Source organism: Oxyura jamaicensis, chromosome Z (assembly GCF_011077185.1).
Source record: "Oxyura jamaicensis isolate SHBP4307 breed ruddy duck chromosome Z, BPBGC_Ojam_1.0, whole genome shotgun sequence".
In the NCBI taxonomy this organism is placed as follows: domain Eukaryota; kingdom Metazoa; phylum Chordata; class Aves; order Anseriformes; family Anatidae; genus Oxyura; species Oxyura jamaicensis.
This window is the reverse complement of record NC_048926.1, coordinates 44,761,257-44,787,442: the sequence shown is the minus strand read 5'-3', so window position 1 is coordinate 44,787,442 and position 26,186 is coordinate 44,761,257. Positions and strand designations below refer to the sequence as shown.

General features: G+C 40.0%; 1 protein-coding gene across 4 annotated transcripts in view; it reads left to right on the top strand.

Moving 5' to 3' along the window:
- Window positions 1-25,964, top strand: part of PTCH1 (patched 1) — a 65,895-nt gene extending 39,931 nt beyond the window's left edge. For 2 of the 4 annotated variants that reach the window (XM_035309716.1, XM_035309717.1), the window contains exons 15-24: window positions 307-616; window positions 6,135-6,277; window positions 8,288-8,471; window positions 9,869-10,149; window positions 11,666-11,803; window positions 14,632-14,774; window positions 17,738-17,837; window positions 19,195-19,449; window positions 20,538-21,067; window positions 22,732-25,964. In XM_035309716.1, coding sequence (XP_035165607.1) covers window positions 307-616; window positions 6,135-6,277; window positions 8,288-8,471; window positions 9,869-10,149; window positions 11,666-11,803; window positions 14,632-14,774; window positions 17,738-17,837; window positions 19,195-19,449; window positions 20,538-21,065 — 2,082 coding nt within the window. In that variant the 3' untranslated portion in view covers window positions 21,066-21,067; window positions 22,732-25,964. Of the gene's footprint in view, window positions 1-306; window positions 617-6,134; window positions 6,278-8,287; window positions 8,472-9,868; window positions 10,150-11,665; window positions 11,804-14,631; window positions 14,775-17,536; window positions 17,554-17,737; window positions 17,838-19,194; window positions 19,450-20,537; window positions 21,068-22,731 lie in introns of those variants that run through there. The other 2 variants (XM_035309715.1, XR_004746103.1) reach the window with 2 other exon arrangements.
- Window positions 25,965-26,186: the final 222 nt, after the last annotated feature.

Below are 26,186 nucleotides of genomic sequence, written 5' to 3'. Positions count from 1 at the left end.
CCATGTAGAGACATAGTTTTTAAGTTAAGAGAGAGGGTGTTGGTGACTTTCAGTAATACAAGCTTGTGAACTGTGAAACTAAAGGCACTTTTTAACTTATTGTGTAAGTTTTTCAGCAATGATATAGAGCCCCTTCAATAAAACACAGTTTAGCCTTGTCGTATGTGTATATGAGAAGAAGAGAAATGAAACTTTAAAAGTATGGTGATGGGTACTAATTTTGATCCTGGTCCTGCAGCATGCTGTTATGAATTGTTAGTTTCTTTAAAAACCTAACACCAAATGCATTTCCATTTTTTCTTGCAGATTGTGGTTATTTTTCTTTTCCTGGGTTTACTTGGGCTCAGCCTTTATGGAACTACCCGGGTAAGAGATGGACTAGATCTCACAGACATTGTACCACGGGAGACACGGGAATATGACTTTATTGCCGCACAATTCAAGTACTTTTCATTCTACAACATGTACATTGTGACACAGAAAGCAGACTATCCAAATGTCCAGCACTTACTTTATGAACTTCACAAAAGTTTCAGCAATGTGACATATGTTTTGTTGGAAGAGGATAGGCAGCTTCCCAAAATGTGGTTGCACTACTTTCGAGACTGGCTGCAAGGTAAGAGGAAAATTGCATGAACCTTTCTTCATTTTACAGTAGCAACCACTTATTCAATGTAGTAATGCTCCTGTCTTCCAGTAAATACAGTTAAAGGCTGCTTGCATCAGGGGCATATCTAGGTTCTGATCTGATTTTGGACACTGCCTGGCTGTTTCTCCAACAGTTCAGTTCTTTGTGGCTAAATTTACTCCCTGTTAAGAAAGTTTTGAAGCTTTAGAGATTATGTTCTTGAGAGGCCATCTCATGCCATTAATTTCTAAGCAGCTAGTGAGGAGTTCTGATTTCTAATTAATGACTAAATATGGCCCAGTATCTTGGGAAAATAAATGTTTGCTGAGTGTTTTGAGAATAGTAAATGAAAAGTCCCAGTTCAGCAATGTATTTTGGCACAGGATTAACTTTCAGCACATGAGTGATCCTGTTGGCTTCAGCTGGGACTGCTGGCATGAATAAAATTCAGTGTGGCTTAGGCGTTTTATTGGACTGGGAGTTCACCACACATTCTAGATTTCCAGTCAAGTGTCCTCACTCTTTCTGTGGTGCCGCTTTTTCTGAGCTGAATTGTAAAGGGTTGTGGGGAGACAAGAGGAGGCATGGCCTTTCAGGTACTATGATGATAATTAAATAGAAGTCAGCTTATTAAAGATACTATAATTACACGTGTTGAGACAAATAACTATTTTGTATTTAAAATAAATGGTACAGTTACATCTCAGCAAATTTAACAGTTCTCTGCTGCAAGCAAACATGTTCTGCCTAGAAATATGCCTGTCCTACTTCTGCCTGTCTGTTGGAAAAGTCTACAGGAAGCTTTTTGCCAAGAGAAAAAATAAATTATGCTGATTTAGTGAAAATATAAATTTTAACCATACCTGTTCACAAATAACCAATGAATCTTAGAAAACATTTGCATAGCTGCCGGTATTTAGGGTATTTTCCTTCTGAAAATATCCTACACAGTATTAGAAAAGAAGAGGCATCTAAGTGACATGCATAATAAACAAAAATATCAATTTTCTTGTGTGTTCAGTGCATTGGTAAAATCAAGCAGAGCAGGATCTCAGCTATTAGTTTTGTTGTTTTTTTTAATGTTTATTACATGTATTGGATCTGTTCATTACAGTCTCCTTACTGTAAATTTTACTTGAAATATTTTGCTCACATAAGCATATTGAGCTGCAAGGGAAGGCAAGACCAGCAGAAAGAAAATTCAGCATAGCTTATATGTTTTCCTGGACTGGAACCTTAATATACTTTGTAGCTTTGTAAGCAAGAATCTTTCTACATGCCTTTCCAAACTCTCATAATGCTTCTGTTGATGTTACTTCTTTTGCTGTTATTTTTTCTGTTGTCCAGAACACTAGGAAAAATGTGTCTGGTCCCACCCCTGTGGAACCTGTGAGTTAGGTAGGAATCTGAGAAGATTGTGTTCACAATCTTCATGTATTAGTGCTGAATCTGAGCATAGCCTGCCAATGATAAAACGAGGAAAAGGTGCCCTTGGATCTGCTTCTTTGCTCACAGTGAAACGCTGGAGGCTAGCCCACTTGGTGTTGCTCCAGGTTTTGCTCTGTGCCTCCTGTCCCAGGCCTACCACTTACCTTCCTGGATCTCTTCCATTTTGGTTGCCTCTCCATAATCGCCTCCTAGTGCTAAGGACTGTCTGTGTGCCCCAACACCCAACGCCTACACATCTCCTTCTCTCTGCTGTATGTACGTGTTCATAAATCACCTTTCCAAGTCTGCACTAGTCTTAGGGGTGTTCCCGATCTCTTCCTATTGCCTGTGGTTACTTTTCCCCTTCTGGTCCATATTAGCCTGCAGGCCCTTCCTCCTCACCCCCTACTGTTCCCACATAATAGGAGCTGTGGGTGTCCTAGTACCCTGGATGCCCAGAGCTAAAATGTTACATGGGAATGGTCAGGGGTGTTCCCAGGATGGAAGTGTTGGCTTGTGGTGGTTGAAGTGGACGTGCCAGCTCTGTGACTGAAGGCACATTGTTTTCCCTGCTGATCACTCACAGATTTCAAATTAATCATTATGATTACTACTCAGCACTTAGGCCTGTGTCCTTACCTTGTTCCCTACCTTCCCCAAGAAGGGGAAGGCGTAATTAGGACAAACCAGTTAGCTGCTTTGTAATGACACAGGGCTGTCTTTACAGATAATGCATTTACAAAGCAGTAAAGAAGAAGGGTGCAGGGCATTAATGTAAAGGGGGAACTAAGTTATTATAGTAAAAGAATTCCATTATAGTTATGGAATTATCTGAAGGTGCTGATGCTAAATAACAGAAAGATATATGGTCATTACCAAATGGTACTGAAGCCAAAGGGAGTACAGGAAGGGAAGGTGAAAACAGAATTTGCAGACAGAGTGCAGTTCTCAGCTAGATCCAATGAGGATTCTGTATGAGATGGGAATAGTTCTGTTGCTGGAGAGAGCAGGATAATTGAAGTAGGGGTAACTTTGAACTTAATGGCTAATTCCTACTGACTTCAATGGAGTACTTCAGCATTAGAGATTAATGGCTCAAGATGGCCTTCTGTCCAAAAGATTACAGAATGGATTGGAGGGAAGCAACGGCATATGAACAAAAGCATTTTTTATGAAGATAGCATCCTTGGTTTAGCCATACACTTCTAGTTTCTGCACAGTTGAGTGCCATCAGCCTAATGCACTTCTTTTGGCAGAGGTTCCCTTGTATTTGGCTTCCTGGTGTCCAGTCATATTAACATATTTTCTGCTATTGAAAATGCAACAGAAGAGAGTTAATACTAATCGTTCTTTTAAACTGGAGATGTTAGCATTATTTTTGTAAGTGACTGAATGTAAATGAGGTAGCTTGAATTTCCTGGCTTAATATTAGGCTTATTTATGCAAAGAGTAATTTTACATCACATTACATGGTGCGAGCTGTTCACATGGGTAGGTAGGAATTGCTTTGTCACCTCCATTCCAGCATCCCATGTAATTTTGGAGGATTTTGCTTTCTTCTGAAGTATTAAGCAAAAGTAATTGCTAACATGAAAAAATCCCATATATAACATTTTAAAAATTCCCTTACTATTTTTTTTAAATTCTCTGCACAACAGTATCAACAAGTTACTTTCATCTTTCTGACCAGAAACATTTCATTAATCTCAGTTAACTTTACAGTGGATTAAAGGTCTTTTAAGTCATTGGTGGAAACAATATATAATAAAAGTATTTTTTGCTTTGTAAACAGTGACTCTGCTATTATTTTCAAGGTGTTATAGGAAGTTTAATTATTGAAAATATGAAATTCTCTAGAAATGAGACACAACTGCATGTGGTTTCTAGATGTTCTTTCCACAGACTTTCAGTTTCAGCAAGGTCAGTGATAAAATAGCCCAAACAGTAAGGTGGTTAAGCCATCTGAGTAATAAAGACATAACAGGGAACAGGTTTTGAAGGATGATCAAACTTGTAGGAACAGCGAAGGGGCAGAAAGGGGGGAACATGAAAGAGCTGAATTTCCATCCACGGTAGCAATGTAAAATGTACATGGCTGCTTTTTAGCATACCTTGCAACCACAAACTGGTAATGTTGCATGCAAATGAGCGTATTGGGTATTGTGTGTCAGTAGCCCCATGACAGGAGCTGCACGTTAGTCTGGAAGTTCCACCCCAAACGTTGTCCTGCATAGCAATTTGTGCGCTCCTCTTTCTGAAGGAAACCATTTCTGCTGTAACTTAAAAGTCAAGCTGTTCTGTGGTGGTCCCGCCGTTCACGCAATGGTTATGATAGCAGAAAGGCTCTCGCCTAGCCACTTCCTCAGAGACTGAAGCAGAGTTGAGCTGTGTTCTGGAGGGATGGATTTGTATTTCTGCATGTCTTTAACAGCATTGTCCCCACTCTGAGGGCACCAGTGGGCAGTGCTTTTTAAAGGAGGGCTGTGAAGCTCCTTTGGTGGTGTCAGGAAGCCTGTGATGAGCTGTCCTCCTCCAGGGCAGGTGCCACAGCGGCAGATTTGCCAGGCCCTTTGCATGACTTAGTTCCCCACTTTCTGGCCTTTTTTCAGGTGCAGCTCTGCAGGAGGCAGCTTTCTCGGGGAGTGGGGGAAGAGTTGGTCAACGGGAGCAAGCGCTCAGGCCCGGGGGCGGTGTCAGTCGGGCCTGTTTTCTCTTCCAGCGCTCTTATCGTCTTACAGCTGTAGCTAACCTATCAGATCTGTAATGATGGTTTTCATTACAGCTCCTCAGTGCAGCTGTGAGGTGGGCTGGTGATTTCCAGCACCACCACCACCACCACCACCACCCCCTGGCCTTTTCCTTCCCTTCCCTGGACATGCGGTTTGTCATCTGTTCGCACAGAGCCTCCTTGTACCGGGCTGCGGCTTCCTGTTCTCAATCTGATCCAAATTTGTGCCGTGAGGTGTTCCCTCCCCCTTAAAGGGTGGCAAAGAGGAAAATAACAGTTGAGAGTGAATAGGTGTTGGCTGTGATCTTTACATGTGCTGGCAGCAGATCCCACGACTTGTATTAGCTACACAAGTTGAACAGATGGAACAAATTGACAAAATCATGTTCACTCACGCTGCGCTCGAGGAGCAGCTGAGTTGCTGTTTGAAGTTGAAAGTTTGAGTGTGTTTTTTTTTCCCCTTGTAGTGGAATTTCTGGTTATATCGTAGGAGCTGTTGCCTCGGTGCTCTGCAGTAGCCCAAAACAGTTAATGAGAGCGGTGTGTGTCCTCCTCCTCTGTGCCCTAATACTCTTGGCCAGCATTTTGGTGAGGGAGGGGGGAGCACAGAGGGGGTTTCTCTTCCAGATAATGGACTAATGCCTCTCTGTTTTTCACTCTCAGGTAGGCAGTGACGTTAAATGAGGGCTGAACCCAGACCCTTCTGTTTTGGCACCATCGATGTTAGCTTTGTTTTGAGGAGGGTGTATGTGAAAGGGGAAATAGATACGGTTACGCATTTTGTGTGTAATGATTCTGGAATTGTAGTTCATGAGGGCAAACACTTTTTATTTTAGTTTTAATTCTTCCCAACATATTTCTCCAAGCAGAGTGCTAGGTTGCTGTGTCACATCTAGCATTCCTGTCAGGCAGTGGTGAGGCTATATACATTTGAGAAAGTCTCTGAGAAGGACACTTGACCTGAGAGTCCTAATCCTACCTCAGATCTCCTCTATGCATTGAGGATAGGCTGGTTACTCCAGCGCAGATTGCATCTGTGGTATGCTAATTCACTTCTGCTGGTCGGCACACTGTGGGAAGAGTGTTGAGGCTTCTCTCTTACACCTTCTTTTCCTGCCTTTCTCTGCACAAAAGACAGGACATGAAAGTGGTACTTTCACCTTACTGTACTGTGAGTGAGTGAGGAATCCAAATTTGGGAGGCTGTAGATGGATAATTTGCTTCCTGCTTCAGCTATACAGGGTCAAAGTTTACACTGAAAAAAGTCATACTTCTTTCTACTGAGATTTGTTTCTGATTGATTTCTTACCTGTTTGTTCTGTCTTCTTCCTGACCTTCTTAATTCTTCAGGACTTCAGGATGCATTTGACAGCGACTGGGAAACTGGGAAGATCACTTACAACAATTATAAAAATGGATCTGATGATGCTGTTCTGGCTTACAAACTCTTGGTACAAACAGGCAACAGAGCAAAGCCCATTGACATCAGCCAGGTACTGTATCAGAGTCCATACTGGTTTATACAGGAATGCACAAGTCATTGGGAGTGGGGAGAGATGGAAAGAGCATGTCATAGTCCCTTTTTCATCTTTAAGAATTGAAATACCTGAGTTAAACCACTCTGCATGGCCTTGCCAACTTTGCTAGAGCTATGTATTAGCTGCAGTCTGGCCTGTGTTGCAAAGTGTTCAAAGTTAACACTGGGAATGCCTGTCCTTGGTTATTACTGGGAGAGTTGTGTTAAATGCTGCTCCCATCTCAAACATACTCTCTGTTCTCACTGGAGTTTGTGGAGGACACACTGCTACATCCACAGATGGAGTCTGGTACTATGTGAGACATAGAGCCAACATCAGCCTTGTTGTATCAAGAGGCATTGCTGCTGGTTTGAATCAAGCTTCCTTACAGGGTCAATTTTTGCTCAGCTTTTGCTGTGGCTTTGCATCTAGCATTTGTAATCATTTGCTTAGTTCCTACCAGTTTATTCAAAACCTAAATTTGAAAGAAGGATGTTGATGAATGATAAGATCATATTCTTGTACTGTCGTCACTAAATACAGTTATACTGTAGTAGAACCAGGAATGGCAGTTGGCTGAGCTGCCTAAATAGAATATGTCTGACGTGCTTTCATAAGGTTATCACAGGATATGACTGCTGTAGCCATTGGTAGGTGGAAACACATTAGGTTTGACTCCTTTAGCTAAAATTATACTTAAAAGCTCAAAGAAAAAAATCTGCAATAATCTAGCTTCTCCTGTCCTAGAGTCCCTGTTGACTCACCGTGCTTTTAGGCAGAAAAACAGTCTTTCTAATGAGCTTCTTGGCAGACCTGCTTATTGTCTTTCTCTCTTTTGCTGGCATTAAAGGTGAAAGATTTACAGAGTACATTGTTCAAAGTTACTATGGTGTGTAAAACACACGGCTGTACAGCAACATGCAGCATGCTATCAGGTCTGAATGAAGCTTCAGCTATGAATTTGGGAAAGAAAGGGGGCTGAAGAGAGAACCTTTGGTGAGGTTTTGTTTAGCAGTGTGTACCAGGTACGCGGTGGAACAAATGTGATTGGACTACAGCTGCTGATATAATTTCCTGTGCCTGGGAGGGAGAAAAGTGTGGTGCACCCACAGGGGCTGAGCCCTGTACTATGCAGTTCCAAAGACAGCTTGAAGACATACAGTTGTTGCATATCCTGTGGATTAATTGAATCCAGATCTTTGGAATCCAGCTTTTTTTTAACGGCTGTCACTGTTGTTTTTCATTTCATTAAAAAGACCTGAAACTGGAGCCTAGCCAGAATTTTAAATAAACAAAACAAAACAAAAAAGCAATACTTTTCATCCACAGAGTCCTCTGTCAGAGCCCTAGCTGTGCAGTATTTAGCTTCGGAACCCTAGAAGAGTACCACTGCTGTTTACCCTACAGATACAGTTGCCCACGGTGACCCAAATAGCATAGGGCACTCGTCTGCTTTCTTGATGCTGGGCATTTTCTGAATACATAGGTCATAGGAGGCAAGTGTTAGCAAAATTTATACAGATGTTGTTTTATTTTTATAGCTCTCCTCCATTTACTGGGTGGCATTTCCTTCAGTGTTAACAACAGAGGTTAACTGCACACAGACGTGTATAGGGACTCTTGCCAGATTTTCTTTCCCTTTCTTTAAATATGTTTCTCCAACTTGGTTGTTTTTCACTCTTGGCTGTAGGCTTTTAGAATTCAGGTTTAATTGGTTCAGTCTATTCTGGAACTGTCTGCTGATTTAGTGGTTATAGTAAATACTATCTGAATATTAATTTATAAATAACTGCTTTCTACTGTCACTACTTCTTTTTTAGGTTTCTTCTATACTGTCCAACAGTTCACTGATAAGTCACTTCAACTGAAAGCTCATACTCTTTGTTTTTCCCCTCCTATATATGTGTCTTTTTGTTGAAAGTTTTACAGCAATAGCCCCCAAAACAAAACTCATTTTGAAAGGCTTCTAATTTTTCCATTTTGCAGTTGACTAAACAGCGTCTGGTGGATGCAGATGGAATCATTAACCCAAATGCTTTCTACATCTACCTGACAGCCTGGGTTAGCAATGACCCTGTGGCCTATGCTGCCTCTCAAGCCAACATCCGGCCTCACCGCCCAGAATGGGTCCATGACAAAGCAGACTATATGCCAGAAACAAGGCTGAGAAGTAAGTAACATTTCATCTTAATGTCTTACAGTTTATATAAGTGCCCCCACTCCTTCCTTCAAGGACCAGTAACTCTCTAGTTGGTTGATGCTGTACAGGGCTCAGAAGCATAAACAGAACAATATATTGTGTTACTCTGTAGCCTCAAGAGACAAATGTACCATTGCAAATGTGATGGCACTGCAGGATTTTATCATGTTGAAAAATGAGTTTTATAACAGCTTAAAGCTCTAAAAACTGGTAATAAGAATTGCTTTTTAATGCTGCGTGATAGTTTTGTGAGAGAAACCTGGAGATTGCTTGAAATTGCTGCCTGTGTCGCTCCGAAGTGTTATCACTCAGATTATATCATGCTTGTCCTCAATTCTTAATACCCAAGGGATTTTTATCAAGTTAGCTCATATGTCTAAGCTACCAACACTGGCATGGTACAAGAGCTGCTTAGGTACGGGAGCAGTCCTATTCCATGCTGTTTGTTTTTTTTCCTGAGTGGTAATGCTAGTTTGCATTGCTTTGCTTCAGCTTTGAATTTATTGGGAAGATAGCTAGTTGGACACTGGTGGGGAAGTGGAGAGGGCATGCGGGGGAGGCCTGGTGCGCTTGGAAATGTGATTGGGTAACAAGCTAGCTGTGCTTCAGTGGATCTGAACCCTAGAGCTTTGTGGCAGTCAGCCAAGTCTTGTCTTAATGAAAATTTATAGTTGAGATTATAATAGGGCAAATCATGTTTAGCAAGTCAACTGAATGACCCTGCAGGGTCTGGAACACACAACGGCAGTAAAGAAATGCTTGTTGTGGAAGCTTTTTTTTTTTTTTTTTTTTTCTTGCGGTACAGTAGACTTAGCACTGAGCTCAAAAAGAAGCATAGAGAGCTTTGGTTTGTCAAATTATTAAAGGATAAAAGGTTATGTATTTCCTCACTAACCCATTACTTTTATATTAGGGCTTTCTTCAGTCATTTGCATCAGTAACAAAACATGGATTTCTGAATCTGAATTTCAAAGTATTCAATGGAAATCTTAAAAGCCAACACCAACCTGATTGAGTATCACTTTCCTCTATTTTTTTTTGTCAGTGGACCTCAATCAATCTCAGGGAAATGACCTTTGATTTCAAAGGAACTGTGCTTGCATAAAACATTTGGATAAAAAATTTAATGTGATGTGATCTTCAATATTCTGTTGCAGATAGGGACTTTTGGTTTCATCCCCTTGTATTGCAATGTATAGTCATCTCCTGTATTTAGAGTTTTTAAAATGCTACTTGCTCCAAAAATGTAAAATTTAAATTCAACACCTTTAAACAATTTGCTATGGAGAATGAAGTGTTTTGTTAATCATGTGCTCTGTGTATCTTCTTCCCAAACGTGCATTTAAAAATTGCTATCCTTTTCTTAGTTCCAGCAGCTGAGCCCATAGAATACGCTCAATTTCCTTTCTACCTCAATGGATTGCGTGAAACTTCTGACTTTGTGGAAGCTATCGAGAAAGTGAGAGCTATCTGTAGTAACTACACCAGTCTGGGGATCGCCAGCTACCCAAATGGTTACCCGTTTCTATTCTGGGAGCAGTACATTGGGCTTCGCCACTGGCTCCTCTTATCCATTAGCGTGGTTTTGGCTTGCACGTTTCTGGTGTGTGCCCTCTTCCTCCTAAACCCCTGGACGGCTGGGATCATTGTAAGTTTATTATAAGGGTCTTTGTTGAAGTCAAATTCCTTTCAGCATAGCTCTTGCTGTAGTCGGGAAGGTTTTGTTTATGTCTGGGCCTCTGGTGGAGTATGTATATTGCATCATTCATTATATATTTATTCAACTTGAGGGGGTAGGGTTCACGCTAAAGGTACAAACCTCAGTAACCTTAATCCTTTGGCCACCTTTTTTGCAGCTTTAAAGGTTTCTTATAAAGGCACATAAACTTTTGCCTTTGCTTAGATGCATACAAACACGGGAGATAAAGACACAGAGGAAAATTAAGAATTTTGTTAAAGTTGCTTGTAATTATTTATTTCTTCTCCTCTTTTATCAAACAACGTTAGTTCTCAAGGCAGTTGCTTGTGACTAGCTTGCCTGTAAATTTTCCTACCAATCTCTGAATGCAGTCTTTCTGGAAAAACTGAAATGGTTAGGTTGTACAGTACATACTGTGGAAGGAGTGTAACTGGGCTATTGACGAGAAAGAGTCATAAAATTCTAAACTGAAAAGAATACTCCTCCATGCTTTCTGCAAGGCACCATAAGTCTCACAGTAAACATTCAAGTTAAATTGAATGATGAGGTTCCTATGTTTAAATTCCATAAACTATCGTATGGTTTATAAAATGCCAGAAGTAGAAAAGCATAAAATGTTACTAGTTTTTGTAATGTACGTTTATATGACAGGTATGTTAAAAGGTAAATGTTTAGTCTAGAATATTTTTCATAGCACTTAATCAAGCAATTTATGTTATTATTCTTGATTCATTAACTTATAAAATCATTTATTGTAGTGCATACTTTTTTCCTTTAGAAAAGGGGTTTATTTTCAGAGTCTACCACTGCTTGTATAAGTATGTCAATCTTTTTTTCTTGCTTGGTTTTAGAAACTTTAAAGTTGATTCTACAGATTTCCTCCCCTCCCTTTTCCTCAATTTTTTTACAAGGTAGATGAAAGAAAAATAAAGCTTTCCCTCAGATTTAACTGTTCACTTTGTTCATGTCAATCCCTCCAAGTATCTTAAAAGCTCAAAGCCCCTCTGTAACATGAGACTCATCAGCTGATTATGGCATTCACTTTCTTGTGGTCTTTAAACCTTCTCAAGAGTCATCCTCACTTACATACACAGTTCTACAAAAAGAATTCCAATAAAGGTAGTTGAAAGTTACTTTTTCTGGAAAGATAGTCAGAGAACCAGGTGAAAAAGAGAATGTAGGTTTTGATGGGTAACCGTCATTAAGAAGAATAAATTATTTTTCAGATCACCAATATATTGTAGCCAACAGAAAATTGATGCTTGCTCTGGTAACTGATTCTTAGGAGTATAATTTAAACCAGCTCTTTAGCAAGTTATGCCATTGAGCACAATGAAACAAGGAAAACTAGTTTGTCTTTGGCAATATGGGACTGCTTTTATAGTCACCATGTTGTTCTGAAATATCTTTCTCTTCATTTGCCTAGTGTATGAGAAGTTGCTAACAGCTCTTTGAAATCATCTAGGTGGTGGTGCTGGCTCTGATGACTGTGGAGCTGTTCGGCATGATGGGTCTAATTGGAATAAAACTGAGTGCAGTGCCTGTGGTTATCCTGATTGCTTCCGTTGGGATTGGTGTGGAATTCACAGTTCATGTTGCTTTGGTATGTAAAACTAGGAATTATTTTCAAAGTACTTTAAAATAATGTCGTGGCTATGTTCAGATCACAAATCGTGATGGTCACTCTAAGACTTTCGTGGTCATTGTCTGCAGTGTGGCTATTGTTGCTTCAGTGCTGAGAAACTCTTCTTGTGTGTACATTCTATATCTCGTGGAATAGCAGCCTTTGAAAGGAGATTTTCAAAATCACATTGTCATTTAATGTCTCCAAGCCACTAAAATTCGAATGGATTCAGGTTCATATTCCACATGAAAAATCTGCACCTTCTTTTCCGAACCCATCGACTATTGGGCACAGATATGAAGTATGTAGAAAAATAGTTTTCCAATGTGATAAAGAGGAGCAGAGGAAAAAAGAAATGCATTTTAGATAAATATTTTCAACATTTGCAAAGTTAAGTGTCCAAATCTAGAGTGCACCTATTCACCCAGCTTAGTCAACCTGATGCGCAAAATGACAGAGCTCTTGCAAGGGGGCAGTTTTGGGTGATCAAGATCTGCATAACTCATCTTGCTTTATTTAATGATAAAGAAGAGATTAAAGGGCTACTTTTCTGTGTTCACATTTGACGTTGTAAATGCTGATCTTTCCAACACTTTGCACACTCAGCAAAAGGAGATGAGAACTGAAGCAGATCTTAGTGCACTGGAGGTGTGTATACAAAGCTGGGGCACAAGAAGTGGCAGGATGATAAAAATAATTTTAAGAAAAGTTGTAGGGGAAGTAGGTTAAGGTTAAATAGGAGCAACCGGATCCTGGAAGTGGTGATGCTTTTTTTCCCCTTATGCTGTGGATAGTTAGACATATAAAAGATAGTTTTGGAGGAAAACATGTTTGCCAGCAAATAAATTGTGAAATTTTAGTAACCAGCTGCACAAGAGGAAGAAAGAAATCAGTTTCATAGAAGTGACATTTTAAAACAGGAAAATTGGAATACAGAAATACAAAACACTTGTTTGTTTCTAAAAGAAAATAAACCAATTTAATTTATAGTACTGTTTATATATAAGTGAAAATCACCTGTGGCTGAAGCTAGAGTGCTAAGTGAATTTAAAATTGTGTTTTTTTCACATTGTCTGGTGTCAAAATCTTTCCAACACAGGCTTTGACATAAATGCTTAGTAGACCTCAGATGATGATTGCAGTATATTCATAGTACTTAATTAATATACACCAGTCTTGCATTTAAAAAAAGGGCACTGTTGTTACAGAACTTGGATTGAACTTGTTGAAGTGTCACAGTCCACCTGTGGCTCAGTTCTCTGCTGTCACCTGTGAATTGTAACTTCCTTTTTTTTTCAGTTTTTTTTCATTCCTGCAAATAAATTCCGAGTCAATAGTAGACTCTTGTATTACGCATCTTTTAAAATCACACATACACTTATGTAGTTTAGATAATGTGTTAATGTTTGTGGATCAAATCCCACAGGTCCCATAGCTGCCATTCATGAGAGTCATCTCACTGACAGGTGCCTTTACCCTGAGGGGGATTCTTTATCCATTTGTGTATATGGGAATGTAAAATGTCCTGGACACATTAATTTTCAATATACCATAGTGCAATACTAAAGAGTAATATTACATGTTTGGGCTTCCTACAGAAATTAGGGTTGGGAATCTCATTCCACATGTGTAAGTACCTGGTTTTGGTCTGTTTGTCCCACCAAATAACTTTTCAATATGTTGATTGATTTCAGCCAAATTTGTTAGGTAGGTGAAAATAAGCTGCCAGAGAAGAGATAGTTAAATATCAGGACCATGGGGAAGGTAGCTTCATGAGTACGTATCTTAGTGGGTGCAAGAGAATTCACCTGAGATATAAATCATGTATAAATCATGTGTGACTTACAGTTGGTTGGGTGATACTTAAGGGTGAGTACCAACCGGATTGCTATTTTCTCAAACTGCTATGCTACACAATGAGGAGAGAATTCATAAGAAACGCCATTTGAGTTTTCTTGATGCAGCTTGTTCACTAAGGAGTCTTACTGAGAAAGATAGACATTTTATGAGGTATACTTGTTGCTCATGCACTACTCTGTTTGGTATTACTCCTAAGGCGATTTTATGTATAGGGCTGCTAGCTTTGAAGTAGTAAAAGTTGCAAGAAACATTAATTTTGAGTGAAACAGCAGTGTTAAAACAGCACATAGTCTAGTGCTACTTTATGCTGATCCCGTCGAATACACTGGCAGCTCCCCATCAGTTAGGCACTTCCATCCTACGATGTCTGGATCCTCAGACCTGTGAAGAAGAAATGCATTGTACCAATGGACACTTATTTGTGTATCACAGAAAGCCCTGATTCACTGATAAATGTTACCATGGGTGGGCGTATCTGAACAAAGGCTACTGGTCCCAGGTTGGTGTAGGAAAACCTCACTCAGTGTTGGCTATTTTTACAGCAAACTTCCCATGATAGGAATGGAAGCCATGCCCCCTTGAGAGCTTGAAGCTCTGTAATTTTTACACCTGAAGTGCTCTCACCATGAAATGAATTCTTTCCAGGTGGAAATAAGCAAAGCTGGAAACATGAAAAGTCTACTGGTGCAAGCAGGCTTTGTTTCCAAAGTTATTGCTAGGGCTCTGATTCTTTAATCAGCGCTTACTCCGGTCGTGTGACTTCAGCAGCAGCTATGTGCTATGACTGCAGATTCAGACCTTGTCTTGAAGGTTAGCCAGCTACAAAGATATTTTCATAAACTGTAGACTGAAGTAATTAACTGGCAAAAAACTGTGCATGCTATGAGAGAGACTGTTTGACAGGTTGTATGTATCTGTGTAATGAAATGAATTTCATTGTTTTACAGGCATTTTTAACTGCCATAGGAGACAAGAACCATAGGGCTGTCCTTGCCCTGGAACATATGTTTGCACCAGTGCTGGATGGAGCTGTGTCCACGCTGCTTGGAGTGTTAATGCTCGCAGGATCAGAGTTTGATTTTATTGTCAGGTACAGCATTTGCGTGTGTCTTGACTTTATCTTTAAAATTAAAATAAGTATGCTTTTAATATTTAGTCATTTCAGTGTATCTGTCATTTTATTACTATGCATGGTGTGTCAAGCATGCTTACATCATGGTCCTGCTTTCCTTCTGTTTTATTAACTCCTTGTTGCATGCTAGACATAGTAGTGTTTCCATTGCTTGTATTAAAATCTGTTCCAGGAAAATCTGACTCCCAGCGTGAAAGGAAACAAAAATGGCCCTCTTTAGCAAAGTTGGCTAATTCTGGATTAGAATCAGTTCAAAATAGCGAGTATTGTCTGGTATTAGCTGGGTTCGACCTTTAACCTTTAGATCCTCCAGACTTCTTGTATGCACAAAAATTTGTGTTGAAAGGACACATGAACCTACAAATGTGCTGCAACTGTGCTGCAAGCATCACTCTCCGGGCCTTCTCCTTCTGTCGTTATACGAGGCTAACAGCAGTGCCGAAAGCTCTGGTTGGGAGCTAGGGGAACCATAAGTATGAACACAGAACTTCATATTAAAATTCTGTAAAGCAAAGCCTGAAGGCCCTTCTGTTTAGAACTACAGGCAGACTGTTTCTTGTGGATTTAATTAAGAATGTGAATTCGTCGAGTATGAGAGGAGAGCAAGTTTTTCTTTTGAGGGGAATTTGAGAAGTGCAGTGAAACAGATCCTATTCTATTCCAAACAACCTGTGGAACTCTGCAAAATGGCTGATCTTAGAAGTAACATAGGTTCTTTGTGGCAAACCACAGCATGAAAAAAAAATATTTTAAGACCTAAAACAGAACTGAGGTAGAACCGGGCCAAATACAAGTTGTCTTAAAGATGACTTAACTACTTAGGTAGACATAAGCTGGATAGATGACCAGACTTTGCTGACATCCACTTGACAACAGCAACAAAACGTCAGAAGCAGGAACTGAGAGAATGACTGGTAAATCTCATTAAGATTTTTTGTTTATGTTTGTAAGAGATCTGAAGAAAGCAAGGTGGCAGGAGGTTTGTAGTTGGACCTCATGAAACCTGCATGGGGATTGTTGTTATAGAGATACTGCATCTCCTGAAGTATAATAGGCATTTTTTGAGGCCAGGATTTTTAATTTTATTGGTGTTGAACAAGTAAGTTAGAATTATTCTTTCAGGAGCTGATCTAGTAAGAGATGGAGGTGTCTGACGTATAGGCTACTTACAGATTTAACCTAAATTTACAGGGGTACGTTTGGTGTTTTACTTTCCTGCTTAACAGACCAGATTTTGGCAAGAATATTTTTGTGTCATTGCAAATGGATGATTGTAGCAGCCCTTCATGCCAAATTTGGATTGGATATTCTCTTAGTATATAAAATGTGCCTTTCAACTTTTCAACTTATGTTATTTTACTTTTTTGGGGCCATCAGTTTCTCATTTTCTAGCACAATCTGACTTTAGTTTGCCCTGTTTAAAAAAAATACAGTAAAATAAACTATCAGAGCCCAAGTATTGTTATAGTGGGTGAAGAAGATCCCAAACTTCCGGAAGGGGATAGATTAGTCCAACAATGTGGAAGATTAAGTAAATTAACAGACATTGTATACACCAAGTGGTCAGAGCTAAAATCCTGCTGTTTATCCTAGTGCTAGATGGATGAGATGCAAATGTTTTTAATGCCTGTTGTTGATTTCTGTCCCAGTATAAAGTTCTGGTGGTTTATGTTAGTAGGGTAGATTGGTTTGCTGATTTTTGCTAATGCAGATCAGAAATTCCAAAATGTTTATAATAGTAGGATATTTGTAGTTTTACAGGAGTCTGATATATTTGATCAAATGTGGAAAGACAGAGGCAGTAAAGTTTGTTGCCAGCTAGACAATATAATCAGCAGACCCATTAGTAGCAAACTTGCCCTCAGTTCTTCTCCTACCCCTTCTCCTCCAGGAATTTACCAAGACCCAGTCCCTGAAATCATTAGTTACAACGCAGCCTCAAGTTTAGTCTGAGCCCCAGCTGTGCCGAATACCAACTAGCAAGGCTTTCCTTTTACTGACAGGTTTACCTTGGTATTCATGAAGGATCCCAGACCTTAGCCCTCAATGGTGGGAAAGGACAACCACTTGTGCACTTTCCTCTTCTTCCATAGTACTTCAGCCTTTATGTTTGAATTGGCTGACGCAAAACAAGAGTATTCAGAGATGCTAAATTGTTCAACAAAAGATTAGCCTGCAATGCAGCTCTGCCATTGTGGAGTGCTCTTACTCAGTACAATGCTGAAGCTCGCTATAGAATGGGCAGCATTTTCTTTGCAGAAAGCGGGTTCCTGTGTTGTAAAAAGGTTGCAATTTGAGCTATTTGGTAAAACTGGAACTCACAGAATTCTAGGCGGAAAGTTGTGATTAATGAACAGCAAGGGAAAGCCTTACCTGATACACTAGAGATTTAATTAGAGATTCTGCTGTAAGATGCAGAAGCATTTCACAGTGGATTAGCTGCTGCGAGAAGAGGGCTTCTTTTCCTTCTAGGCTAAATTGTTTAAATTCTACACCCTTCACTTCATTTGTTTGCTTCTGCTGGGTTTTCACTAATGGGGGCCCCTTTTCATTGTATTTGTGCTTTCAGTCCATTCAGCTATTCACTGCACATTCCATATTTTTGTGTTTGTGTAACACATTCATAAATAACATTGCATGCTTCCAGATTCTGGGAAATTAACAAATGTAATTTTTTTTTCTTTCCTTTATGAACTAACACTTTTGGTTGTGGAATGTAGCTTCTCTAATACAAAAGGTAAAAACCTCTATATCTCTATATAGAAATTGATACAATTATTTAGTATAATATTAGTAATACTTGAGGTTTAATTTTATAAACGTGTTATTTTTATGTATTTAAGAGTAGTTTGTAATCCCTTATTACTAACAATATTTGTGGCTCCTTTTTCTTCCCCCCAATCCCTGAAACCTCACTTCAGGTATTTCTTTGCTGTTTTGGCAATCTTAACCATTCTGGGAGTTCTCAATGGATTGGTGCTGCTTCCTGTTCTTCTTTCATTCTTTGGACCATACCCTGAGGTCAGTAAAACTCATAGAGAACAGAAGAAATAATAACATTGTCTTTGCAACTCCACCTCCCAGGACTACTCCCCTTTTCTAGAAACTCTTTAAAATTTTATTGGATTTTTAAATGTATAATTTTCTTGCTCTAGTTTTATTTTAAATCTGTATTAAATTTGCTATTTCTTATTTATTTAATATTCTTATATTTTTAAAGTATGTTTTTAATAAGTATTGTTTTAGAGGTTGTCAGCAAACTCGATACGAATGTAGGTTTAAGTACACTTCTAAAAGCATAACGTGATAAACAAACTAGTCTGTAAAATTAGGCTTTTCCTCAGTATTTCACAAAAGACAGTTAGTTCCCTTTGTACACGTACCTTCTCTTTTCCTACCTCACTGCCTCTGTCGCTTTCCTCAAAATATTTAACTGAGCAGACCACCAGGAAGGCCTGTGTGGGCCAACATACACCAGTGGTGGTCCACAGACCACACCTTTATAACCATGACCAGAAGTCTGCCAAAAGGTCCCCCCGTCCAGTTGCCCCTCCCTGCAGAATGCTCTTGGCTCGAGCAAGGTTCTTGACGGATGGAAGGCTTCACTTAAATGTCAATGACGTTACAGTATGAAGCCCAAGTCCAGCAAAAAAAGGATTCATACCTATCAAATTTGTATTTGATTGTTCATTACCTAGACTCTCGTTAACACAATTACTGTGTTACATAGGGTAATCTTTATTATGTGTTAGCAGAATAAGTGTGCCATGCTTCATTTGGCTGTGTGTGTGTGTGCATAAAAGTAGAACACAAGGTATGTATGTAGCATTAGTAATGTGAGATGTATTTTCTTTGAATTAGTAAAACATTTTTGACAAGTGTGACATCTCTTATCTTCACAATAGTATGCACAGCCTGTCCCTTATTCAAACAGTATGTATGTACATGTTACTACCACTATGTTCTGTTAAGTGTGTACCTGTCTCTTTTTGCAAATCGTCACCGAACCATACCATACATACATGTTTGAGGCGATTTATAAAGCCACTGTTAGTGTATGCTGCAGGGGGAGGGAAGCCCACATGTGACTTCTGTATTTATACATGCAAGAGCACTCGCTGAAACGACAATCAATACCTAGAAGAACCTCATTCATCCTGTTTGTATACATATCTGCCGGAGGAGATCGTGTCTCACTTTCACGCATATTTTTCAGATTAGTACAAATGTTCATCAGAAAACTGGTGCTAGGGTTCTCACAGCATTGAACGGTGTATTTGGCAGAAGAATGTTAGTATCAAGCAATCACAATTAAAAGGGTAATGCTAATCACATGTTATTGAATGCTTGTAATTATAATTAGCATTGTCATCACCAGGTTTCACCAGCCAATGGACGAAACAGATTACCCACACCATCTCCTGAGCCACCCCCCAGCATCGTGAGGTTTGCTCTGCCACCTGGGCACACAAATAATGGATCAGATTCCTCTGACTCAGAGTACAGCTCCCAAACCACGGTGTCAGGCATCAGTGAAGAGCTCCATCATTATGAGGCTACCCAAGGTCCCGGGGCACCGGTCCATCAAGTAGTAGTGGAAGCCACTGAGAATCCCGTCTTTGCAAGATCCACTGTAAGTATCGCAAATACTGGCTGCTGGATGGGCAAGAAGAGTGTTCGGGGATTTTTATTTAAACGTGTTTATTTTTTTGTGGAAGAGTTTTTCATATTTCTGGCTGACTATGCTTCGTGATTTTGTGCCAAAACTTAGAGCACTTACAAACAGGGAGGGAAGGCTTTTCTTACCCTCACTTTAGAATCAAGTTGGATATACAGTGATGATACCAGGGCTGAGGTCTCTGGCATGTGCAATTGCTGTTACATCATATTGGCACCAACCACAAGAGAGAGCTCTCAGTCTGTTTGATGACTGGTCTAGATGACCTCTTAAGAGTCAGGAGAGAAAGAGATCCAAACCTCTTCCTTGCACCTCCTCGTGGATCACCATCTCATATACCTCTCTCTGACAGCAAACTTTGGGGAGAAAGATTAATACAGCCTGGAAAAAAAGCAGTTTCAGGGTTGTACCAAATCTCAGGCCTGTTGCATCTTGCTACAGGGTTGACATAACTGCAATTTCAAAGGAAAGTGAAAAAGCTCTTGTCTCCTACCCCTGCTGGTGCTGCATGCTGAGCTGCAATGTGGATCTGTTTTTGTTCAGCAGAGGCCTAGAAATAGGTACAAGCAGAGCCACATTTGAAGTTGGTCACGGTTTATTGACTGATGTGGCTGCTGTGCTTCACGCTTTTTACAGAAATCAGAAAACAGATTCCTACAGTCTATACAAACTACCCTGCTAACATCCTGTGCATGCACCCTGCACGGAATAGAGCCTTTTCCAAATGCCTGCAATTCTGTTTGCTGAATCAGTTAAGATGAAGTGCCTGTTATCCATCCTTTTGAAAACATGGACCACTATGTAGGAAGCCTGTAATAATAATTTCAGCTGTAGTCCTGTGTTTCTGTGGTGTTACACTTTCCAGTTTTTAATAACTCCAGACAGAAACTGTTTGGAAAAGTCAACAGTTACAAAACTGCAGAACATGACCTTTGTAGAGCCAGGACAGCAGTCTTATAAGTCTTCCTAGCCTAAGATGTAAGAGAGAATGGCATTTGTTTTCCTTGCTTTTTCAGAGGCCTGACTCTGCATCTATCTTCCAGGTGGTTCAGCCAGAGACGAGGCACCAGTCAAGTCCCAGATTACAATCAAATCCAGAGGCCAGCACACAGCAGGCGTGGCGTCAGGGCAGACAACCCAAACGGGAAGTGAGGGAAGGGCTGCGACCACCTCCTTACCGCCCTCGCAGGGACGCTTTTGAAATTTCTACTGAAGGGCATTCAGGACCCAGCAATAGGGATCGCGTGGGCCACCGGGCTCGTTCTCATAACATGAGAAGCCCAGTGTTCGGTGCCATGGGCACCTCGGGACCAGCGTACTGCCAGCCTATCACTACTGTGACTGCCTCAGCTTCAGTGACTGTCGCTGTCCACCCTGCTGTGCACAGCCACAGCTCTCGGGGAGGAAGCTTTCCGTCCTACGAGGGATACCATGAAGCTGACCATGGGATGTTTGAGGACCCCCATGTGCCTTTTAATGTGCGGTGTGAAAGAAGAAATTCTAAAGTAGAAGTTATAGAGCTTCAAGATGTCGAATGTGAGGAAAGGACAGCTGGCAAAAGCTCAGTGTAAAGGTGGGTCTGTCTGTTGTAGCTGTGAGCTTTGCCTGTGTTGGGCAATGGTATGCAAAAGAAAGGGGAAAGGTAAAATTTCTCTGAAGTACCGTACCTTCAGGTAGGTGTACTTCTTGGTTCCTGTTCATCATAAATCTGCTGACTGTGAAGATAGTACATTTCACACTGGATGAGGTAGCACTTTACAGTACTAAGAAGTTACAGGGTGTCCAGACATGAATTATTTCCAAGCACCTTGCGAAGTGGGTAAGTACATAGTACAGTCCCGGATTACCAGATGAGGAAAACGAAGCAGATACGTTGTGTTGTGTTCAGAGCTGTGTGATTACGTTTGATGTTGACAGATCCTGTCTTCTGATTACTGAAGTGTCTGCCTTTTAAAAACATAATACTGAATGACATTGTCTGGGAGAGTGTAAAATTGCTATCTGCTTCAAGAGAGATGGGAGATGGGCTGAAGGAGGGAGGCGGAAAGGCCTGACCTTCGCTATTGCAGTGCTGAGCTGTGGATCGTCCCCTTTGCTGTGCTCAGGGACCTGCCCTGCCCATTCACAGCCTGGAGGTGTCCCCTGGCCAAGCTCTCCGTCTTGCCAGGGTAGCTGCAGTGGCTGTCACAGACCTCTGTTGCTCACAGCTGATATTCAAAGGCATTTAATGTGTTCCCATGAAACAATATTCCCCTTATTCACACAGGAGTTTGTATTACTTGAAACTTATATCATTGTCCCCCTAAAGCTAGCAAGAGAAAGTTGCAGGAAATTGTGCTGTTTAGAACAGACAAGATGTTTTAGCAGATGTCTGAGGAAGAAAAATGCTCTTTATTTTCTTGAAAATGTTAACGCTAATCTCACAGGGAGTGCTGCTTCAAAGAGAAGAAAGTAATTGAGTTTTTTACTTAAAAACTTTTTCTACTTTTTAAGTAGAAAACTTTTTTTACTTAAAAACTCAGTTGTGGCTTCAAAACTATGTCTTGGTATTTTAACTCAATCTTCCTCTACTGGGGAGAAGAGGAAGTGTTAAATTGTTAGCTGTGGATTCCTTTTGTCTCACTTTTCTTTTCAGAGCTTTCAGGGACAGACACTAGTGTAACCAGAGCAAGCCATTGTATTTTGGCTGCAGAAGTATTCTGCGTGCACACACATAAGTAGAGGGTTTTGACCGAAAAATTTTGATGGCTCGTGATAAAATTGCTTTCCGATTTATAAAATTTCTCTCCAAGCATCTCAAAGTTCCAATAGCCCTGAATGCCTTTAGCCTCACAGTCCAGAAATACTGCAATGAATAGTACTGAATGAGGGAAAACTTGGGCTCAGCTTTCCCAGGTTTAACTGCAAGCTAATACAAGAGTCTTAACTGTGCCCAGTATCCGATACAGTTTATTACTCCCTGAAACGTCCATTGGTTTTGACTAAATTTGTGGCAGGTATCTAAAGCTCTGCGCTCTGAAATGAAAGCATCCGCATTTTATTTAATTGGTGTCAGTATCTTTTTACCAGGAAGCTCATGACTAAAGTGAAAGAAGAGCCCACGTTTCCTGAATGCTAACTGTAACCATAAGACTCATGAAATGAGTTTTAGATTAGCTTGATTTGCTTGTTTTTCTTGAACTGTAATGAATATTTATTTGTTGGTTTGTTGTTTTTTTTTCCCCTCTTTATTTTTAAAGGGTGATAACTGAAGCAAAGAAGAGGCCAAAGATGGAAAACTGTATTTCCAGAACTGCTTGAAGAGAAGAACTGCTTGAAGTTATAGAAAAGGACATGCTGCATCAGGACAACAGTTCACTGTTACTGTAACCTATTGTATTATTTTGTTAAATATTTCTTTAAGTATTTAAAAGATGTACACATATGTAATATACAAAAAATCAATGTAAAGTAGTATAATCTGGAGTCATTTGCCTTCAGACAATAGAGTGGGGACATTTTTGTTTGTGCTCTGTACTTATTGTACATTGATCTCTGTGCCACAACTAAGCTTAATCTAGTTCTAAATTTCAGCATAAGTTGCTGCTGCTTAAATATTGTATAATTTACTTGTATAATTCTATGCAAATATTGCTTATGTAATAGGATTTTTTTTGTAAAGGTACATGTCTGTTTAAAATATTTTAAGTTTGCATATCACAACCCTGTGGTAGTATGAAATGTTACTGTTAACTTTCAAACACGCTATGCGTGGTAATTCTTTAAAATAAGCAGATATGAAGAAAAGCACGTTAATCTTGGAGGCTTAAATAGATTTAGCTATGTGCAGGTTTTGTTTTGCTGTGTGTATCCACGTGTGCATCTGGAATTATGCATGCCTGTGCATGTGTGTTCCTGATGCACTGTAGTTTCTCTTATACTGTATGGTAACCTTTAGTGGGCTTGTAAACCCGCTAATGCTGATGTGAGTCTGCCTTTCCCTCTTAGCAGGCAGTACTGAAAACTGCGTTGTTTACCAACATGTACCATAGACTGCCATCAACAAAGGCCCAAGATAAAATAGAAGAGAAGACAGGGAGTCAGGGTGTTGGTGTTGTGGTTCTGTTTCCCACACTGTTGATGACCTGGTTCACGAGACTTTGGTCAAGTCACTTAACTGCCCTGTGCCTCAGTTTCTCGTTCTGTAAAATGGGTATAATTATACTTACCTACCTCCAGGAGAGTTGTGAGGCTTAATTACTGTTCGTGAAGTGCTTTGATACTTTTTTAAAAGGTGCCAGGTAAGTGCAAAAACTATATTATTTTGTCACTTCCAGAGGTGCTGGATATTGAGAGGTGCTGGTGGTTACAGAAATTCAATGAGCATATGCCGTATTTTGATGCTGTTAATAACTATGAGTGGCATTACAAGCTGAATAATCGAGTTGTCTGATGGTGAGCCACAGCTCAGCTTTGTCCTTATAGCATTCAAAGCAGTATCTTCTGTCACCTTATTTTCATGGCAGGAAAGAAGTTAATAGTAAGTGATAAAAATCAAATGGAAGGATAAATATATATATATATATATATATAAAACTTCTGTTTTCACTTATTAAGTATAAATGGCTTTCTATTGGGTCCAGGACTGTAATTAATGACACACAAGACCTGGGGTGTTATTTTCTCTGTTGTTTGTATTTTCCCATGCTGCATTGGCACTTTTAATTAAAACAGCTAAATGGGGATCTCTTTGCAAAACTAATTTAGCTTTTTGTATTATTATTTTTTAACTAAAGATGGATTGCTGCAGGTGAAGGGTCTGAAAAAAAAACAACACAACAATATGTGTTCTGGTTGGAAACAAACCCTAAGTATGGAGAACCTTAGATTAAAATACTAGAAGAAAAGCTTTCATTATCTCTGTCCTCTGCTTACTCCATTATTTTTTTCTGCCCTTCTACAAGTTGTTTTTTAGAGCAGGTAGAAGTGCAAATGTGTGTTCGGAGCCAAGTAAACACAGCCAATATTCAGTTTCTAAATACAGCACTGGTGAGGCTTTTCTTCAAGCCCGATGCCGGAAGGGCAGTGGCTGGTTCTTTGATGGGAAAGGGTATTTCTCCAGTGGCTTCAGGGAGTCTATCTTTGCCCACAGACCTTCCTAGCGCAGCAAATGGGGATAACTAGAATGCACAAATTTCCATGCCTTTTTTTTTTGCTCACTTGAAAACACTTTGATATGAGGCACTTGTTTACAGATCTCCAATGTGAACGCTCGAAGAGCAGGTGAGAGCCTGGTATTGTTCCCGCGATACATAAGCTACTGTTTCAACGTACACTAAGGGTTAATGTCGCAACTGCCTACTGGTCCAGTTCACTGTCTTAGCATGAAAACTCTTAATGGCAAAAAGACGAGGGGCCCCAGTTTAGCACTAGCAGCATAGTGACCTCAGATCATGAAAACTCTGCAACAAAACTGTATGATACTAATTGGAAGCTACCTTCAACTGCCAAGTGCGCGCGCTCCTGTGTCAGAGGTCAGCAGGGCTCCCTCCCACTGACGCTGCCGCCGGCATGGCCGCAGCAGGCCGCCTCGCCTCGCCTTCCTCCCTCCCTCCTCTTCCTCTGAGGCGGTGGTGGCGAGAGCCTCAGCATCTCCCACCCCCCCGTGGGTGAGCTGTCTGCTGCTTCGTGCACGGTGTGCGCCGCCTCCTCCAGTAGTCACATTGGCCAAGGTTGAACTCAGTGGCTGGCAACATTTGTTCTGTTTTGGCTTTGTCTTAAACTTTTTTAATCATGGGTGATATTTATATTTTTGTATCATAAGAATGTTTTCTTACAGTATTTGTCATGCCAGTTTATAACAAACAAAATGCAGGGATTTTATTTCTATTGGAAACACTATTACAGCTATGTTTTTACTTTTTAATGGATTTTTATTTGTATAGAGTGCTTACTAATGTTAAATAGGAAAGAGTATATAACATTTACATTAAGGACTCGTCGTAGCTTTTAGCGTTAAGGAGTTAAAAGGAAAAAAAAAAATATTCAAACTGGGTCTCATTGCCTGCCTGTTTTGGTAGGAGTGGGTTTGTGTCATTTCAGTTACAAAGATAAAATTATGCCATATAATTTATTTATATGAAAATTTATTTTTGTAGTGTACATAGTAGTCATCAAGTCTTTTGACAGAAGTATATTTTTAAAGAGTTATATGTAATGATGATACCATTATGTTTTGGAACACTGCTGAGATGTGATTACGGTGCACACTTTTCCTTGTAAACCCCCTGGCAGAAAAGAAAGTGTTTAACAGTGTTAAGAGAGAAAGAGAGTGTGAATATTCATACAATTCTGAACTGTGTTTTAGTTACCATTTGTGATCTAGTGTGGTTCTCATTTTAAACTTTGAATGGAAATTTTACAAACTCTCTAAATATTAATGTTCAAACACTGATAGAAATTCTAACATGAATAAAAAATATTATAACTTACTGCTTATGGACTTGGTTGTTTTTAGAATGCTTTTTGATGTACTCGTCAACCCTGCAGATACAATCATGCAGCTACACTGATTTGAAGCACAGATTTGGGATGTTTTAGGGGATTCAGATATCTGGGAGGTTCAGATCTGGCCCGCTTTGGAGCAGGAGCCAATTCTAAGATTGTGCCTAAATTGTGATAAACTGGTGCTTATCTGTTGATTCTGTTGCTCC